The sequence below is a fragment of the Bactrocera oleae genome, chromosome 4 (genome assembly GCF_042242935.1).
Source record: "Bactrocera oleae isolate idBacOlea1 chromosome 4, idBacOlea1, whole genome shotgun sequence".
In the NCBI taxonomy this organism is placed as follows: Eukaryota; Metazoa; Arthropoda; class Insecta; order Diptera; family Tephritidae; genus Bactrocera; species Bactrocera oleae.
In genome coordinates this window covers 58095638-58111059 of record NC_091538.1, presented here as the reverse complement: position 1 = coordinate 58111059, position 15422 = coordinate 58095638, and the positions used below count along the sequence as shown (strand labels likewise).

The 15422-nt window shown below is 38.0% G+C and overlaps 1 protein-coding gene across 2 annotated transcripts in view; it reads left to right on the top strand.

The window, feature by feature from the left end:
• flz (transmembrane serine protease filzig) overlaps window positions 1-13121 on the top strand; it is a 55319-nt gene extending 42198 nt beyond the window's left edge. The window contains exons 3-8 of one of the 2 annotated variants that reach the window (XM_036360115.2): window positions 949-6099; window positions 7156-7342; window positions 7436-7620; window positions 10569-10684; window positions 11032-11151; window positions 11757-13121. In XM_036360115.2, the coding sequence (XP_036216008.2) occupies window positions 949-6099; window positions 7156-7342; window positions 7436-7620; window positions 10569-10684; window positions 11032-11151; window positions 11757-11921 (5924 nt within the window). In that variant the 3' untranslated portion in view covers window positions 11922-13121. Of the gene's footprint in view, window positions 1-948; window positions 6100-6541; window positions 7090-7155; window positions 7343-7435; window positions 7621-10568; window positions 10685-11031; window positions 11152-11756 lie in introns of those variants that run through there. The other variant, XM_070108811.1, reaches the window with a different exon arrangement.
• The last annotated feature ends 2301 nt before the right edge of the window (window positions 13122-15422 follow it).

Here is a 15422-nt window from a genome sequence, read left to right as displayed (position 1 = left end):
TTTTCAGACTTGTAAGATTTAAATTTTTCTTGGTACGTTACCATGACTTTGCATTTCAACTGTTATATTTCTCCATAATTACAAATGCAGTAATTACTTTCCGTTTCCATTAGAATTTGTCTAAATATTTTCTTCTTTACACTTCTCATTTTTCACACCACCAATTTGACAAATTGACAGTGAGTTAATTAAAACTTAAACATTTTTCTACTCGGATTGCTCGATTGAGCAACAAAATACGTTAGGTCAATTATTACTGATAAATGCTTTCGATTTGCCATGGCAACGAACTGAGATTTCTTTGAGTGATAAAAATTAGTAAAATGTTACTTAATAAATCAGTGAATTAGTTATGTATTGCAATTTAAATTCACTTCAAAAATTTATAAGTTACAAAAAAAGATTGTTAAGGAAATTTTAAACATTCAAAAAGGTCAGAGCGCCATAGCTTTATTTTTAGAATTTAGAAAAAGATATAGGTGGCAACTACCACACATAATATAACTAAAATAAAATAATGCACACTCAAGGGCCTGTTTTGGGTACATTTTATTGTGCTTTTTCAGTTTTATTTCATTCGATAGATGGCAACTCTACTTCAATATATGTTGAAATTATCTAAGATTTTCCCAAAAATTTTAGGTTACGAACGCGTTTTATATTTATTTAATATTTTTAATTTTTTATATACATTGATAAAGGTGGCAACCCTACTTAAAAATATCTCTACTAAGCCAACTAGTTTTGGCATCTATATAGTATAACGAACAAACAAATATTCATTGAAATAGTTAAATGGACAGTTGGGTAGAACGATAAATGGATTGCTAGTTAGAGAGACAGATTGACAGATAAATAGAAAAGCACAGGATAATCGTATCGTTTATTTTTATAAAAAATATCTGATAATAGATTACTAATCCTAACTTTTGCTTGTTCATCTTTCAGAAGGACGAAAACTCTTCGGCGGCTACCGGATAACACCGAAGCATTGTCGCGCCACAAAAACGTTAGCAGTGAGTGACTCACGTAGAAATGGACCCACAATCTGTATGTTCAATCACGAATGTGCGCAACGCAATGGCGAAGTGGTGGGCGCGTGTATGGATGGTTTCCTTTTTGGCGCGTGTTGTCAAATACCCAGCGAACAGGATCTCGAAACTACGCTGCTAAATGATGCACAAAACTCCTACTACCAACAACACCAACAGCAAAAGTTGCAAGATGAATATGGCGGCGCCAATCAAGCGGTGGCACAATCTTACGAAACATATGGCGAGAACCAGCAACAACACACGCAAGAGACCAAATATAGTCCGCCAACTTTCAAGCCAAAGCCAAAGCCACAGCGCGTACAGAAACCACAACAACAACAGCAGCAGAAATACAAACCACAATTACCAAAACCGATCTATGGTAATGTGGGGAATACGGCTTCCGAAGAGGTTCAACCACCCGAGAACAGCTATACGCAAACAAATATCGATAAAGTCTTCCAGCAGTTGGAGAGTAGTAGTAACGCGGCCACTTCCTATGAAGCACTGCATACACAGCAAGAAGATTCGCCCATAAACAAGTACCAATCGCAGGAATCAGTGCCCAACACAAGCACATTATATATGATGGAGTCGCTGGAAAGCGCACAACAGGAATCTCTACCGTCAGTTGGACCCACTGCTTCATTTTACGAGCAACCGCAATCCATGCAAGTGGAGAGTCAGCAAGCTGATAGTCAACAGCAGGAGGAGGAATTGCATCAACAACAGCAGGAGAAAACACAAGAGCAGCAAAAACAACAGCAAGAAAATCAAGCTATTTTGTTTGAGGTCACATCACAATCCAATTCAGGTAGTGCAGATTCGAGCACGCAATCTTCTAGCGTAGAATTTGAAACGGACGCACAAATGCAGCCAGATTTAGTTGTTGCAAATACCAATATTGTGCATGTATCGTTTACTACCGCAGCGCCACCATTAAACGATGACTTCGTTTTAGACCTGCTAAGCACAACATTACCCCCACAATTCGAAGAAGAGCCAGCCTCACTTACCACAACGGGTCTGCCAATGCGCATTGTGAATGGACTCACTGAACCAAACAGTTCATCGGAGTCAAACTCTTTTGAAGAGTTGCCAGTAACACATAATCCAGTGCAAAGCAACGACTGGGAAGCAACTACCACAGAAGAAGATTCGAAAACAGAGTCGCAAGATCCTCAAACCGCCAAACCACAATCCAAACCAAAACCAAAGCCACAACAACAAACCAAGAGACCACAAGTACAAATGTTTCGGCCTCAACTACAAAGGAAACCGGGCAGACCACAACAAAACCAACAGTCACAACAGCAGAAGCAAAAACCGCAACAACAACAACATAACCACAATCACCTCATACTTGACGGTGCTGAATTCACACACAGCGACATCACACATCCCGGTGCCGATGCCGACTTAATCGAGGATGACCTGCAATTCTCAACTGGCTATGGCCCACAACCGATGTACATGGAAGCACCTGTCCGTCAACCCTCGCCCATCAGCTATCAGCCTACAACAACAACGCATACATCATTAGCGCCAGAAGACAAATACAATTTAGTACAGAGCGTCCACGATGAGGCGGCGAGTAAAAGACCACCCACATATGGCGAGACTACAACGGGCACTTCCATCACCACGCATGTTGACTCCATCGAATCTATAATACTACAGTTGAATGGCACCACAAACCATGGGCCCACTTATAATATTGTCAGTCAGCAACAACCACAAACGGCCGCTTATGATGCGAAACCCGATGCGTCGGCAAGCAAATATGGACCAAACGATAGTGGTCTACATTATGGCACAACTACACCTATCACAACGGGTGAGTCAGTGTATGGCGGTGCAACAACAAATTATTATGACGATGTGGAGACCAAACGTCCGGATGTTTACTATAGTGAAAGTGAACAATCCAATACGCCAAACTACTCACCCGTCACAGCGCAAGTACCCGCTTATTTGGAGCCCGTGAGCACTGACCTACATCCCTCACAACAACAGCCTGAACATTCGTACGTGTCGAAGCCTGTCACACACGAAGTACATAGCGCAACAACCGCTGTCAACTATGCGGAAGATGCTGCCGCTGCGCTAGATGAACACACGATGCCGGCAAATAATTATAACGATGTACTGCAAGCGTCGTCACACCAAACGCACGAGTTTAATAAAATGCCCGCGCTCGGTATTGCGTATCCAGTTGATATGTCACATATGGAGGAAGAGGGTAGCTTTGCACCAGATATTGCAAACAATTACGGTCATGAGCAACATGCAACCACGCAGGGCACAATCGACAAAATAGATGAAGCAGAAACAGCAGACTCTAGCTATGCGCAGGTACCAATTATTAGTGGGAAACCACAACGTCCCGTAGCGCCATACAACGGTATGGTGAATGTGCAGAATTACAATGGCGCCAAATTGCCAACAACCGTTGTGTACAACAATGTGCCTCAAGAAGTATCTGTTTCTTCGCATGCGACTAAAGTACAAGATACACAAGCGCCTGCCGCGTCCTATCATACACCCAAACCGGACACCTTAACTACAATCCAATATGTCGACGAAAGCACTGTCGCACAACGTCCAACAATTAGCAAAACGACCGCGTCGGCCTATTTGACTCCAACTACCACGCCGATCCCACAACGTCCGCAATATAATGCTGCATCTGCTGTTACCTCAACAGCACGTCCTATTTCCGGTATAATCACCTCAAGCGGTACCAGACCACGCCCTCGGCCACGCCCAAAACCGAGTACGACACGACCAAATAACAAAAAGACGAAACCGAGTGCAGCAAAGAAACCGACCACAGCAAAGCCTTTGAGCAATTACAGCCAGACACCAGCGCAACCTGCCAATAATTACGGCGGCGGTCAGGTACAAACAAAGAAACCAGCTGCACTACCTTCGAACAACTATCAAGGTTCAAATCATAATAACAAGAAACCAGCCACACAACCCTCTAACAGTTATCAAGCGTCAAATGTTAATACAAAGAAACCAGCAGCGCAACTCTCGAGCGACTATCAAGAACCCAACTACAATACGAAGAATCCGGCACAACAAGCATCTAACACCTACAATGACAACGCTGCAGAGAATGGTTATGCGCAGAGCCCAGTACAAGCCTCGCACGCCCAAACCCAACAACCTGCGAAGAAACCATCGAAACAACCCACCAAACAATCTGTGAAGCGGCCAGTGAAACAACCGGCCAGCACCTACCAGCACAACAAGCCGACATACGTAAAGCGTCCGACTGCAGCGCCACAGCTCAGCAATAACAATAGCGCGAAACCCGCTACAAACACCTACAATGCAGAACCGGTTTATCAGAGACCAGAGCAGCGACCCACTTACAATGCAGAGCCTGTGACCAGGAAACCCGCATACAATGATAATGAGCAAACGAATACTTATGCTTCAACAACGGCGACACGTAAACCCATCAGTCACACGGCAGCCATCTACGATGATCATGTGGATGAACAAAATGTGCCCGCTGATGCCCAATTGCCAACAGACAACTACGACACATATTCTCAGGATACCAAACTAACTTCACAAGACTATGGTCAAGATTATGACAAACCGGATGCTGCTTACGATCAAAATCTTAAAGTACCACAACCAACTTTCGAAACGGACGCCTATTATCCAGCACCACAACCGTCCAACAACTTCAATCAAGAACATTTAGACAGCTCTACATATCGACCCATCATTGTACGCAAACCAAGTGTAGAAAGCGCAGCACCAGCCATATCTCGTCCGACTACAACATTTATTTATCACGACTCCGAGGTACCGCCAATCGTAACTGCGGACGATAAGCTGGACGTTTTTGTACATGGTACTGTGCAGTCGCAAGTATACGGCGGTGATGCTAAGCCACAATACGCCGATCGTCCACAATATACATACGTGCATAAAAAACCAGGCTTCGTGAAGGTGACATCAAAACCCATATCCACCACTAACGGTGTTATTACACCCAAGCCAACGCTGTTCACACTCATCACAAATAGCGATTGGCCGCATAGACCGAGCAGCGCCGACACGATCTTCGATGATAACGCATTCCCACCAACAACGCCATTGCCCGGCTTCAGCAGCACATCATATATTTATAGTCCGGTAGTGACGCGACGTCCTAGCGTGGCTATAAATACGCCCGAATACGTCAACCTAGCCGGTGTCACAACGAATGACTTCGATGATCCAGGTTATTATGGTGCGCAGAATGTCGGACAAAACGTTGCACAGAATGGCGTACATCCAGCCTTCACGCAATCGATCGCCGATACAGAGTATGGTGTGCCCTCCGATGATCGTCCTGCCTTCCCAGGCTACTATGGTCCAACACCAACTTATCCGCCTTTCGCCATACCTGGTGAAAAACTTGGGGCGCCAGTTGAGGAGGAAACCTACACATCACCCAATGACTTTGTGAACTTCCCACCTGTACGTAATCCCAACCTTAACATGTCGGCAACATCGAGCGCCGTCACCACCGATTTGGAACTCTCGACACCCGCCTTCGTCGAAGATGGTGTTTTGAAGGATAAAATGAATACTTTAGTACATAAGATTGTCGAATCACTGCAGGGTAACTTCGACGCGCTGGCAGATATGATTGACGAAACAAATAATACCGCACCAGCTGGACCACCATCCACATATCAAGCCGCCGGCGCAAACGCTGGTAGCGCGGCTACGACACGCAAACCCACAAGAAAACCAACACGTATAGCCACACAGAAACCGACCACCAGGCGACCTGCAATACGTGTCACCACCAAACAACCGACACGTCGACCAGCAATCACCACCAGACGTCCGGCTACGAGACGTCCCACAACAACCACACGACGACCAACTACGCGCAAGCCGACACGTCGTTTAACAACCACAACAACAACGCAGGCACCAGCCCAAGATGAATTGGTTGACGAAGAGGACGAAGAAGATGTTAATCCATTAGATAATGAGATCGGTGACCAGGATGAAGTTTACGCTGGTGCTGGTGGACGCAAATTTAGTAAGTATTTGCCGTATTGGTGACGGCAAAGTTTTTTTTGTTGTTTTTGATTTGATTTTTGTGTTGAATTAGTTTGCCATGCATAGAATCCGAAACGACTCTGTTTCTTTTTCTTCTAATTTGTCACCACCCACTTACACTAAACTCTCCCACTCACCCTCACCTCCTCAACCCCACACATTCCTTTTGCCCCGTATGACTACACTCCGCAAATACACGCACGCACGCGACATACACTCATGCACGCACACACACGCACGCTCACCCGCACATTACTGCATTGCAAATGGTTTTCACCTGCTCGCACAATCACGTGCAAAACGTTTCTTGCACTTGCTTGCCGATTATTAACTCATTTTTATTAACACGCCCTATTTTGCTAACCTTTGCACTCACATAACTACATCAACCCTTAAATCAACATCGGACTTCATCATCACAGTGCGTCTGTTCAACCAAATATATGCCCTCCTTTAAAACAAGCCTCCATTTAAAGAATATTTCATAAACGAATTCCCATCCTTCTTTGAAAAAAATATTCCCAATAAACTTAAAAATCCAACCCTTATAAGCTCATCAATTTTTACTTTCCCCACTTTAACCTCACTTATCAGCTCCAACATTTTTTTACCAACTTCGCCATATCATCTCTTATACTTGCCCTCTTAAACTTGCCTTTGTTTGAACCAAACTCAATCGCAAAAAAATTCTCTTGCCTACTTCACCTATTTCACCGTGCTATATTTCATCTTATTTCACCTCCTCCAACTACATACAGTCCGAAGATATGTCATTCAAGTTTTTCCCCGTGAAACTCAATCTTAATTCTCAAGTTCATTGAAATTTTTCAAAACTTAAGCAGTTCCACAATTATCACAAAGCATTTTCATCCACCAAAACACCTTCACCATTACCAATATCCACCTCGGCATCATAACAGTTAATCAATCGCATCACCATCCACCACCGACCAGCGTCACCTCGCAAAACACTCATCTATGCTGTTGCTATACTCTCCCTTACCTCCTAACCTCACATTTCACTCCCCATCGACAGAATGCGGCGTACGGCCACACATCAAATCTGGCAGAATTGTAGGCGGCAAAGGTTCCACATTCGGCGCTTACCCATGGCAAGTGCTCGTACGTGAATCCACATGGTTGGGACTTTTTACCAAGAACAAATGTGGCGGTGTTTTGATAACGAATCGTTATGTCATCACAGCGGCGCATTGTCAGCCAGGGTGAGTACAAAAATAAATAATGGTAGAAATTAAGAGTACCTTTTTGACTTTTCTGTTTCTAATTTACATTTTTCCACTACTCTTCCCCAACAGTTTCCTGGCCTCATTAGTCGCTGTTATGGGTGAGTTTGATATCTCAGGCGATTTGGAGAGTAAACGTGCTGTTACGAAGAATGTGAAACGTGTCATTGTTCATCGTCAATACGATCCTGCGACTTTCGAAAATGATTTGGCGTTGCTTGAGCTTGAGAGCCCAGTACAATTTGACACACATATTGGTAAGTAGAATAATGTAAAGAGATTGCACTAAAATAGCGATATATGGTCCATTATAATATAAATATATTTTTCGTGACTTCATTGAATCGAGTTTGAGACCCAAAACAGCAAATTGATAGTCAAACAATGTATCAATGTATTAATATATCTGAGGTCGATATATCAGTATCCACATTTCAGTAAGGTCACATACTTTAAAATGAATTCTGAAATATGAAACAATGTTTTACAAGTTTACGTTGAGAAGTCTACAACATACTTTGAAATATCGCTCCTATACTTCACACAAATGTGCCATACAACTTTCGAAGTCCATTGCAATTGAAGCATGATACTCGAACCGTACAACATGGTAACTCACTGAACCTGGTATTCACACTCAAATACTTACGGTATACATACGCTCTTAACTCTTATTGAATACTTTGCCCACGAACAATTAAGTACGTCAAACGGACACAAAAACTTTGCCGCAAGCCCTCACAAAAACAGCAAAGTGGAGTGAGATTCCACTTGCAATCTCAAGAATATTACGTAGCATAAATATGTAACAGTATACTACGGCATGCAGTATGAGTACGGCAGTATACTACACACATGCAATCGGCCTCCATGGTTGCTGCGAATATTTTGCAACAACCACAAGTGGGTGACGGATTTCCGTTATACAAGTATATGCATAACTGTGCTTATATGTGTGCAACAAAAGATTGAACATAAAGTATTTGCATGGGTTGGAAAACAGAACGATGTCATATAAGCTACATACATAAGACTGATATATTTTAAATATATTTGCATTCATATTTCGTGCGAAAATCACCTGAGGCAAGCCTTTCTAAGTATTATAAAATAACTAAGAATGCTTCCACTCATTAATTATATTTTTAATATGTTATGAAGCGTATTTCTCATAATTTTTTTTAGTATATAACATACTTTTGTGCGCATCTGCTTGTTTATTATTAAGATTATAGAAATAAATTCATACACAACCCAAAGTCGACCAATTTTCGACGGATGTACTAACCTCGAAAATATTTTTTAACTTTTTTCCCTTATATATATTTGAAATGAACTCATTTTAAATGTATGTATGATAATAAATCTGTACACAAAAAGTACACGACAAATGATTCTGTCCTGATTTTAGTCATAAATAGTTATAGAAAAGCGGGAAGAAATCTATCTGATTATCAAAAATGTTCAAAGTCGCTCTTATTCATTACCAGCGACCTCACATACACATTTAATTTTGCATCTGATTTCTTATTGGTATAGTCTTCGATCAGAATATTATTATTTATGTTTGCACGAACAAATTACTCGAACAAATAGATTTTTTTAGCCCTCTATTATCTTTAATACTTTAATAATTGTATAAAAATCAATAAGTTATAGCTCTCAGTCTTTTTAAGGTTGAAGAAATTTTATTGCTTATATTGCTTACCTCATAAATCGAGAGAAGTTTCGATTATTATTCTATATTCTTAAGCAGAGTGTCCCGTCTTAATTATTTGTACTGAATTATAGGCTGTGGCTGGCTGTCACGCCATATATAGACCTATAGGTTCTTCATAATGCCAAATGGAGGTTCGTTGAAGTCTACGTTGTGTAGGCCGTCAACGCTTTTTATCAAGTTTTATAATTTATCCAGGCGCTTGAACTGTGAAGCATCTAGATATTTAAGCCCAGTTCTAGACATTAGCGACTTGTCTATTTCCTGAACTGGCGGATAAGCACTTTTAAGTGCTAAGCAATATTATCAGCTATTTTGTTTCTCGGAACGCTCTTGTGGCCTGGAACTCAGTATATATGCAGCTGCTTTCCGACAGCCACTACTGCCTACCTGCTTCTAAGGACATTCTCTGACGCAATGCGTTCTGTGTTATTAGATATCTCAGCAGCTTTCCTCACCGCGAAGACTTCTGCCTGGCAGATACTGCAGTATTCAGGCAGCTGGAATCGTCGCCTGAGGTCTATTTCTGCGCAATAGATACCGCTACTCACACCATCATCCTAGATCCTGTAGATTTTGAAAGTTTCGCTGGTGGGTCGCGTGCACCTGCGCTATACTGCCCACCACCTGACTGAAATCATCTCTCCTAGATAAAGCGAGAGAATATGTGAACTATTTTTTCTACCGACCTCCTACCTATCGAGCTATGCCCAAAGGTTCTTCTAGAAAACTCACCTAGCGTCGCCAATCTTCCAGCCGAATTTTCCACTAGAGTGGCTCTTTGTGCTACCGTTATTTAAATATCAGTGAGCTGCTATATTCACTCCAACGATATGAGTTTTTACATGTGCAGGAGTCTTCCATACTAAAGCATCGTAGCTTGACTACCGCTGTATAACACCAATACATAAAGACAGGTGATATTCCCATCTTGACCCTAGCAACTTCTTACATGCATAGAGAGCACCACTGGGCTATTTCACCCTCTCTTCCACATTGAATTTCCACTTTGATTTGCTGTCCAAAATTAATCTGGTACTTGGTATGATTCTTAGTAGTTAACTCATTGAGCTTAGGGGTTTCTGTGACGGGATCTTGTACCTACTTGTAAAAAATATTATATGGGTCTTACACTAAATGCCAGCCTTTAGGTTAGCTGATATTATAGTGAAATATAATTCAGCTTCAAATTCAGCATGTTGCGTATACGCACCGTCGACTCTACCAACACCATATTTTCAATTCTAACCTCATGCAGTGTTATATAGTGAACACACTTGTTTTTAATATTAAACTCTTAGCAGACAATTTTAGCTACAGCTTGACTAAGCTTTGAATAAACTCATTAATCCTGAAATATACATTTTTGGTACTACATATGGTACATATGGAAATATTTAAATTAATAAAATTTCAGTAGCACTACTAACCTATGTTACAATTTATATCTAATTGTTTTCTATCTTTATTTTATTACAAAATTTTTAGTGCCAATTTGTATGCCCAACGATCTAGCAGACTTCACCGGTCGCATGGCGACAGTCACCGGTTGGGGACGTCTCAAGTATGGCGGCGGCGTGCCCTCTGTTTTGCAGGAAGTTCAGGTAAGTTGTTGATGAGATATAGCTATAAATGTACCTATATATAGGAGTAGACCTACATATAAAATTTTACTTCAATGAAAATTTTATTAAATCAAAGTGAGATTTTAGTCGGCATGTGTGAAACAAGAGCGTAATTACGAAAACACTCCAATGAAATTTTTAGCTTATTCATTAATTTTATTAATTTTTACTTCAAATAAATAATTACTTTTATTTTATTATCATTTTGTTAATGTTTTAGCATTAACTTAATAATATTTTATTATTTTTATTTTTTAATGAGCAAAAATATCCGAATTTCCTTACTTATTTTTGATTGTATCTTTTTGCGTATTTTACATTTATAGGTGCCAATAATTGAGAACAGCGTCTGTCAGGAGATGTTCCACACGGCGGGACACAACAAAAAGATTCTGGGCTCATTCCTGTGTGCCGGCTATGCAAATGGGCAAAAGGACTCGTGTGAGGTAGGTGGCAACACAAGTGATTTACAAAATTTTATATGGAAATTTAAACTTATTAATACAAATATATTAATTATATAAACAATTATATAAATAGGTAATGAGCCTCTTAAATAAAAAATATTAGTTAATTAAAAAAAAAAAAAACTTTGAATAAAACTAATTATTTTCAATAACAGTTACATTTGAGAATTTTAGAATTTTTAATCTGTGCTTTATTTCTTAGTAATTTTTTGAGTGTCCTTTTCATCAAAATAGTAAACTTTTAGTAAACAACTTTTATACATCCACTCTACGGAATTATAATTTATTTTATTATTTATCAAAAAGTTGTTATTGTTACAAAAATATTATTAAAAAGTTATTATTATTGAAAAAAAAGTATTAATAAAATAATTGATGTTTTAAAATAAATAATGTTTGCTTGAGAACATTGATTATTGCTTAAAAACCAAAAATATTAAAAACAAATATTATTATTTACCAAAAAAAAATATTATTATTCGAAAAAAAAACATTATTATTGAAAAAGTATGGCAACGTCGCACTAAATTATAAAACTACTAAAAACACAATTTTTGCTTCCCACCTTTCTTCTACACTAACAGGGTGACAGCGGTGGTCCATTGGTGCTGCAGCGACCCGACGGTCGTTACGAATTAGCCGGCACTGTATCGCACGGTATCAAATGTGCGGCGCCATATCTGCCCGGTGTATATATGCGTACGACATTCTACAAACCGTGGCTGCGAAGCATAACGGGTGTCAAATAAATAACGTGCACAGCGAAAAGCAACACTCGAGCAACAAAAACAAAAGTACATAAAGCAACGCAATAGCAATAACAATACCAACATTGTCATTATACATATTAAATACAGTTAGCTAGGTATATAAAAACGAATATAATTATGGTACATAAGTATATAAGTGCGTGTAAACAGCGCACAACAACAACCATAGTAAATATAAAGTTAGTGAAAATTATGTGTACGAAAAAAAACAGAAAAATGTATGTAAAAATGTGAACATAGCGAAAATGTAAAAAGCAAACAAAGAAAATGTGTGCAAAATGAGATTTAAAAGTTGGCGAAAAGCAAGCGTCGAAATGAATATGCCGTTATAAGTCGAGAAAATACACACATACACAGCAGCGAGCGCGCGAAATGAGAAATAGCGCAAAAATTCAGTTATCCAAAACGAAGAAAAATTATTAATGGAATTATGTTTAGACGGTTGAAAGGTGTACCTTCTCACATACATAAATACTGCACGGTAGCGAAATTTACATTTTTCACAGTTTAAGATTTTTTACACCTGCTTTTCGCGCATAATGTTCAAAGCTTGTAAAAAAGCCTGTGCTCCCAAAATAGCTACCGTTAATATGTCTCTTGTCAGGTCAGCGCCTGCGGGTATGCAGTGTTTTATTTTTTTTTTTTGTTACCTTAATGAAAGCCCGTAGCTTTGGCGCTCACGCAATTTTCCACTTAAATCTATGCTATACAATGATTACAGGTATTGTTTTCATTTAATAGCATACTTTTTGGCGCAATGCACAGCATTCGGCGACACTTGAGAGCAAACGCAGCGCATTATATTTATAGAAATCGCAGCATTTTCAACAACAACAAAATTTTAGATAATTTTCCAACTGGGGCTTGGGTGGGTTAAGAGAAATTGCGTGTAATTTCATAGCTAAAATGCAATAAAAAAATTGTGCCTAATTAGTCTGAATGTTTAAACGCAATTTGATGTTTTGTCTTAGTGTTAAAGTAATTTTACGCAATTGAAGCAACAAAAACATATAAATATTATATTGTTAGTTAATTTTACAAACACAAATTGTATGAAGTAGCAAGCAGGCGTTGAGTTATTTATAATTTATTTTTACACTAAAATATTTATTGCATACTTTTAAGCGCCCAAACTATTTATTGAATTATTTATTTATGAGTCTATAATTTATTTAGGCATTTCTAAAATAATATTTATTTGACAAATTATTTAATAAAAAATTATAGTATTTTTTGAAAAAAAAAATAAAACAAAAATTATAATATTTTTTGAAAAAAAAAATTAAACAAAAATTTCAGAAAATTTTTTCCGTTAATAAATTTAAATTATATTATTAAATAATTTCTTTATTTAGTTACCTGTCTTCTTTATCAAATTTATTTATCTAACTTTCTATTTATTTATTTATTTATTTATTTATTTGAAACTCAAGCAAAGTCATTTGCTTACCCAACAACTAACCTTTAATTCAACTAAAAACACTGTTTAGACAAATTCTTTACCACAAAAATAAATCTTGTTTTTTTTACATACTTAAGTGTACTCATTTGATCCATTAGTTTAAATTCAAGCAACTCATTGTAGAGGAAAACGAATTTATGCCTTACATCGAAAGATTAACTTGTTTGAACAGAATTGTTTTTAGTTAAATTGAAATTAACAAATTAGTTATAATTATTTTCATTAACAAAACGAACAAAACGACTAAAAGAAATTATAATTTAATTTAAAACTAATGTAATTAATAGTAAACTTAAGTCATTATAATGAATAAAAATAAATAAAAATGTTATTTAAATATCTGCAATTAAATATGGAAACTCTGTAAATGTAGCATATATTTATAAAAATATATTTTACAAAATATTAAACAAAAAACTTCTGAACTTTGTATGCCTAATTTAGAAAATAGCTGGATATTATTATAGCATTAAATAAAACGAATAATATTATTAAATAGAAAAATTGCAATTTGAACTTTTTCTTTCACTTTTTTTATAAGAAAACTAGGGAACCCAACATTTACGAATTTTACACAAAAACAACTTTGATTGAGATGTGTTTCCAGTTTATAAAGTGTTCAAAGGTTCTGGTGGCGGATTTAGGGATGGCAGTGTAATATTTTTTAAGATGCGCAACATAAACCGGCCGATTATATTTTGTATTCGAAACTTTTTTGTCCATACTACCAATCATGATTAGCGAATGTGATGAATAGTCTATTTCAGGGTCATATTCAAACGCAAGGCGATTAAACGATACTCGTGCCAGTGCTCGATGATTTTGCAACCGCTGTTGTTCATTTACTCTGTGAGCGTCGGTCACTCGTTGACGTGCCTCTCGTGGATGTCTATTGAATGGGTTCGTGTTATTATACAAATATTTAAAAAAATATACATATTAAGCGTATGATTTCACGGAATAGGTAATTAAGTCAATTAAATCTAATCAAACATGTCGAACTTTGTGGCTAAAAAATCGTTACTGCAGTGAGTTTTTCTTCATTACTTTAATATCGAACTTCATCGGTATTTGGTGGCATCAAAGAGGCGTGCTGTATTATGAACTTCTAAAACCGAGTGAAACCATTAATTGGGAACGCTAACGACAACAACACATAAAATTGAAGCGAGCAATTGCTGAAAAAAACTATTTTAAAAACAAGGGATAGGATTTTGCCTCATCCCCCTTATAGCCCACACCTTGGCCATGCTGACTACTATTTGTTCTGAACGCCCGCACTGGAATACGATTCACATCAGAAAGAGGTATCAAAAATTGGCTTGATTTATTTTTGGCCACCAAGTCGGCGGTGTTCTTTTAGGATGGACTCCACAAATTGCCAGCAAGATGGGAAAATGTTGAAGTTTCAAATGGTCAATACTTTGAACAATAACAACGTATATGTTTTTCTTAAATAATAGCTTAAATAAAAAAGTCAAGCCCAAAAAAAATCATTCAAATTTTTTCGAAATTCTTTTTAAGTAAATTGTTTCTCAGGATATGCAGATTTATTTATATTGAACTCGCCCATTCTGTTCTAAATATAAATCACAAATGTATAAAAATAATTTACGTTCAACATGACGCGGCACGTTATAAGCGGGTTCGAAGCACAGTAAAAGATTTAGAGAATAATTTAGCGATTAAAGAGCAGTAACTATGAGTGATTTCTGAAGATGAGAATATATCCAGATATATATTCGCAGTGCAGAGTTCAGGCTCAAGCAGTGTGATAAGAAAACACTTCGAAACAAATTTAGCATCAGAATCTAAACTTTTGTGTATACAATATATTTAAACTCTTTTTCATAAGTAACTGATTCATCCCACTCTTGGTTTAAGGAAAATAAAGTGTTAGAATAGTTGAGAGAGAGAAGAGGCAAGAGGAGATCCAAAAAAGACTTAAGAACAATAAGCATTACAATTTTCACTAAGACGTTGAGGTAACCTATTCATATATATATAACATACATACA